At 54.8% G+C, this 5,479-nt stretch overlaps 1 protein-coding gene across 1 annotated transcript; it reads left to right on the top strand.

Moving 5' to 3' along the window:
* The first annotated feature begins 3,660 nt into the window (after positions 1 to 3,660).
* Positions 3,661 to 5,270, top strand: H1-10 (H1.10 linker histone). Its single transcript, XM_066246796.1, has one exon. It carries the CDS (start codon positions 4,291 to 4,293, stop codon positions 4,903 to 4,905), a length of 615 nt encoding a protein of 204 aa, XP_066102893.1. The 5' UTR covers positions 3,661 to 4,290; the 3' UTR covers positions 4,906 to 5,270.
* The last annotated feature ends 209 nt before the right edge of the window (positions 5,271 to 5,479 follow it).

Genomic DNA, 5,479 nt, shown 5'->3' with positions numbered 1-5,479 from the left:
CATAGGAAAAGCGCCCATTTGCTTCTCCACGCCCCCCCCCTTCCTCTCTGTCTGTCTCTTCCCCTCCTGCAGCCAAGGCTCCATTGGAGCAAAGATGGCCCAGGCGCTGGGGATGGCTCCTTGGCCTCTGCCCCAGGTGCTAGAGTGGCTCTGGTCGCGGCAGAGCGACGCCCAGAGGGGCAGAGCATCGCCCCCTGGTGGGCAGAGCATCGCCCCTGGTGGGTGTGCTGGGTGGATCCTGGTTGGGCACATGCGGGAGTCTGTCTGACTGTCTCTCCCCATTTCCAGCTTCAGAAAATTACAAAAAAAAAATGTGTGTGTGTGTGTATATATATACACACACACACACACTCAAACTTTTTACATAGGCAGGTATGAGATAGTCAACATGATAATAACAACGACTGGATCTGTGTTTTCTGCTCTGGTGGGATGGCTGCACCCCGAGGGGAAAAGAAGAAAAGAAGATCACCCTTACATTTCAGAGGCATGTTATTGTAGATGCAAAGGAGGACAGGCCCAATTTAGTAGGCACTGACCTTTGTTAGAGAAAAATACCTCCCTAGGACAGAACTACCCACGATGAACTGCTTTTAGTGAGAACGTTTTAATTTCAGACCATCCTGTGTGGCTATGTTAGGTCTCTGAGTTTGTAAGGCCACCCTGCAGGCCCCCTCTAGAGTTTGTCAGGATTAGCATGTGGCCCCTTTTTGTCCACACCCTGAAGGCTGGCAGGACCCCAGCTCTAGCCACTAACTACTTCCTACAGGCCTTAGTTACTCCATCTGCATAATGAGGTCAGTGGAATGAAACCACATTATTCTCTGCCAGCTTCCAAAGCCTGGAATTAGTCTTCCATGAGAAATCTGAAATCTGGACTGCATTTTTGCCTGAAATCACCTGTTTTGTTTTAATCCTGGAACTAATTTAGATTTTTTTTTATAAGCACTGGGTGAAATGAAGAGTCCAACCAGTGGGTCTTGGGAATAGCCTGGCCTCTATAGCTGGAAGTTCACCTGTCTTCTCTGTTGTAAGGTACCAGAAAGCTGAAAATTGATACTGATATTCTGGGAGGAAAGGTCAGGCTTTCCTATCAGGCTTTCCTGTCCCGTCCCTCCTTTGGGGAGGGGAGGGAGAAGAATGTAGACGTTTCTGGCTGCAAGAACAATGGGTCATTTAGTTTTATATCTAAAATAAAGGTCAATGGAGAAACTTCTTTTTCAATGGGAGACAGAATTTACACACCACCGTACATTGATTGTAGTTCCTCCCCCTTTCTGGAATCTTGAGAATAAAATACCTCTAGGCTAGTGAGGGAAGATGAACCCTAAAAGATTTGTAAACATCTTTGATTGTGTTACCTTGAAAGTCTTAATGTTTGTGTGTATCCCCTAAACAAATGTCAGCTTGTGCCATAATGTCATGCTCTCTCCCGCCCGTGTGTGATTAAGGGTATATGAGCAGCCCCTGAACTATTTTTGGGCCTGCACAATTTGGGTCCGTGTCAGTCATATGTGGCCGGCATATTTATTAAATCTCTTCCTTTAATAAAACTCTTCAAAATTCATCTGGACTGGGTGTCTCTACGTGAACTTGATGAAGTGAGTTACGGTGCCTTTCAGAATTTGGGGTACGGTACTTTGTAACATCTCAACTCTGCTGGACCTGTCCACTCTGGTGATAAACCCACTTTCGGAGTGGGCTGCACTGTGACTGGCCAGCCCTTCCTTGTTGAAACTCCCTCCTCCTCCTCTGCGTCCATGACCCCAGCCACACCTAGTTTCTTCCTTCCTCTTCCCTTCTTCCTGTGACTCCAATGGAGCAGCTTCCCTTTTCCACCATTTCCACGTCCTTCCTTTCCCGTGCCCAGACTGTTGCTGCCACCAGGTCTAGATTCACATTTCCACAGACCTTCTCTCCAGTGATGGTGGCATGAATGGCATTCTGAGAGGTGCCCTTGGTGTCCACACTGGGGCTCCATCAAGGGTATTACTCTCTGCTCTCCCTTTGACTTTTCAGAGACCTGAGCTCAAGCCCTACCTGGCCACGCCCTCTCCACTTGGGTTCCCTGGGCCAGCTCTCTTCAGGGCATCCCCATTCACATTTCACATCCAGGCACTCTGGTCCAGCCAGAGGGCCAACTTGCTCTCCTCCCCTATGTGCCCTCTGCTCATTCTTGAAAGGCTCCCTCTCCTGAGCAGACAACTGTCCATGGGTTGGGGCATCTGCATCTTGCTGCTTCTCTTATCCTCCCTGAGTCTTGGCCCACAAAGCACAGACAGCACACACCTTGCATTTCAGAACTTGAGGTCTTGGTTCAAACATGCAGTCTCTGCAAGAATCTTTTCACTTCCCAGCGCTGCTTCCAGGGTTCAGCTTTAGGGCACTTTCAGAAACCCAGGTAGGTCCTGACATTCCAGAGGTTGCAGGTTCCATCCCTGGTCAGGGTACATACAAAATTCAACCAATGACAGGATGAATAAGTGGAACAAGAAATCAATGTCTCTTTCTCTCTTTCTAAACTATAAAACAGAAAAAATGAAGCCCTGGCAAATAGTACCATTCTCCTATGGCTGTACTCACTACTCTGATGGGCAGGGTTTTCGTGGCTCCATGGTCCTGAACCACCATCCCCCCACCCCCACCCCCAAAAAACCCACCCAGTTTCACCTTTCCCAGACTCAATTATTGGTCTCCTGGAGCTTACTCACTAGCTCTTTCTAGAGCAAATGGGGCCTGTGCAAGTGCTATGAAAGGGGTGAGAGCCAACAAGAGAGGGACCTGATAGAACCGAAGGCCCCAAACCGGTATACCACCACCTTTGAGGGACCTCGCAAGCCTCCAGCTCTCTGCATCCTGGTACCCTAATTCTATAGACTCCCATCCGCCTACCTCTCCTCCATGTTCCAGGCCTAAAAATCTCTCCTTCGCACCCCTCTGCACCTGAGCGTGACAGCTCTTATTCCAAGGGATCAGCTCTCCTCTCCTTGGTCTTGGTTTCCGTAAGGTTAGGCTTATTTGGCTTCAAGATTGTCCTGCAGGCCTCCTCCGCACCCCCAATAACGGGTCTAGCAAAGCTCACTGCCCCCAGTTTAGGTGGAGGTCTTTGCCTGGTTCTGGGAGATCTCTCTCCAGGACCCTCTCTACTTCCCTCCACAGAAATGGGGAGAGGGGTGTGTTCGCGAACTAAAACAACTCCCCCGCGGCCTTACACACCCCTACTTAGCCTCACCCAGGAACCACCATTGGCTTGGAGGAGGCGGTCGTGGCAACCCACAAAATGGGGTACTTGGAGCATCTGAAGTAGGAGGTGGGGATCGGCAAGAAAATGTCCCCAGAGAGGCACTGCTGTCTTCCCTCGCTTCCTCCCACATTGTACCCAGGCCCCGTGGAGCATAACAAGACCACAGGTTCCCGGTTGGAGGCGGGCAGCGGATCCCCCTCAAAGAAATCCTCGCTCACGTCACAGTGCTAGCCAACCACGTGAGGGCGTGCCCTGTGTTAGTTCGAACAAATTAAAGTTGGTCCAGCGAGCAGGCCCGGCATCTCCTGGACTTGGTCAGGTTTTGGGTGCCTGTGGTGCACTCTTGGCTGCACGCCGCAAAGCTCAGGGTCGTGGGGCCTCCCCCGGGGCCTGCGATATACCTCCTCAAACCGGGCGTCCCCCTCCTCTCGCGCTCCGCAGCCTAGGGTGCACCCCTTCGTTTCCCAATGCCGGGCTCTTCCTAGGCACAGTCTGCCTCTTCGCTGCCCCTTGGCCTCGGGCTCTGTCCCAGGAGCAGGGAGATGAGCTCAGCGAGGTTGGGGAGGCGCGGTTCGCAAAGCCAGCAGGCGGAGAAGAGGCTGCAAAAAGCACAAACTGGAGCTGGCTCCGGACCAGGCTGTTGTTGTTCTCAACGTGGTCCGCTGCGGAGCCATAAAAAGGAGGAGAGGCGCGCCCCTCCGTAGAGCGCAAAGAGCAGGCGGACGAGTTCTGGCTCTCGGACAGTTAGCGGCGGCGGCGGCGGTAGCGGCAGTAGCAACTACCCTGTTTGGGTGACTTTTTCGGTCTCGGTCCAGCCCCTGCTCCAGTTTCCTCCTCCTGCTCTGGCCCAGGCTCGGCCCGGGACGCCTGCCGGCCCGGCCCCCACCTCAGCCCTGCCGCCTGGCTCCAGGCCCGGCCGCGGCCGCTCCCGCTTGGAGCCGCCGCGCGCCCCCAGCCCCCCGGAGGCCCCTCGGCCCCTCGCTTTCCTCTTCCCGGCGCGGCCACCGGGCTTCCGCGTCCGGCCCTCCACCAATCCGCTTGCCACTATGTCTGTCGAGCTGGAGGAGGCCCTGCCGCTAACCACCACCGACGGGACGGGCAAGAAGGCAGCCAAAACTAGCGGCTCGGCGGCGCTGTCCCCATCCAAGAAGAGAAAGAACAAGAAGAAAAATCAGCCGGGCAAGTACAGCCAGCTGGTGGTGGAGACCATTCGCAGGTTGGGCGAGCGCAACGGCTCGTCGTTGGCCAAGATCTACGCGGAGGCCAAGAAAGTGGCGTGGTTCGACCAACAGAATGGGCGCACCTACCTGAAGTACTCCATCAAGGCCCTAGTGCAGAACGACACGCTCCTGCAGGTGAAGGGTACCGGCGCCAACGGATCCTTCAAACTCAACCGTAAGAAGGTGGAAGGCGGTGGAGAGCGGCGCGGAGCCTCGGCGGCCGCAACCACCCCAGCCGCTGCCGTGCGCAAGGCCAAGCAGGTGGCCCCGGGCGCGGCGGATTCCCGGCGTTCAAACCAGAAGCCTGAGAATCACTCGCACAAGAAGGGCGCTGCCTCCAAGAAGCACAAAGGCGGCAAGGCTAAGGTGGCGGCGGCTGGGGGCAAGGTGAAGAAGGCGGCCAAGCCCAGCGTCCCCAAAGTACCAAAGGGCCGCAAGTGAACGCGCTGGTCTGCCGGATAGGCGGGAGTTCGGTCTTTGTACCCCAAGTGTATGTAGTTTATACGGTTACCCGGCACGGGCCAGGGCCCCTGCCTTCCCTCCCATCCCCCCGCCCGCCGTGATAGTTTATTTTGTTTTGAAACGGCTTGGCGACGCCCCATTGGCTCCTCGGCCTTGACAACGGCTGTTGGTACGGTTACCCGCCCCTAGGCGCCAATGGCCGAAGCAGCCGCGCGGCCTTTTACGGCTCCCCACTCTCCCATCGTCTGGGCGCGCGCAAGCAGGCGCGGTACTGCGTAGAGCTTACCTTCGTTTCCTCGGCGTTTGGGGGTGGGTGTGCACAATAAATTGTTTAAACCTTTGAACCGTTATTTTCTTATGAGGAGAATAAAGGTGGGCGCGACGTGGGTGTGGTGATAGGGCCCCAGGAGTCCTTGGCACCCTGGATTTGTAGACCTGGAGCTCGGGGTATTCTGCAGGTAGGAAGTTGCCGGTTGATCTTGGAAGGATCCTCAGGGGACCGATCTGTTGTGAGCACAGGTGGAAAAATGATGGAAATAGGCTGGTTTCATTC

This window comes from Saccopteryx bilineata, chromosome 11, assembly GCF_036850765.1.
Source record: "Saccopteryx bilineata isolate mSacBil1 chromosome 11, mSacBil1_pri_phased_curated, whole genome shotgun sequence".
Taxonomy (NCBI): Eukaryota; Metazoa; Chordata; class Mammalia; order Chiroptera; family Emballonuridae; genus Saccopteryx; species Saccopteryx bilineata.
This window is presented reverse-complemented; position numbering and strand designations above follow the sequence as displayed.

Bases quoted from the DNA above. Each gene is read 5' to 3' on its own strand.
- H1-10 (XM_066246796.1), top strand. From the start codon at position 4,291: ATGTCTGTCGAGCTGGAGGAGGCCCTGCCGCTAACCACCACCGACGGG.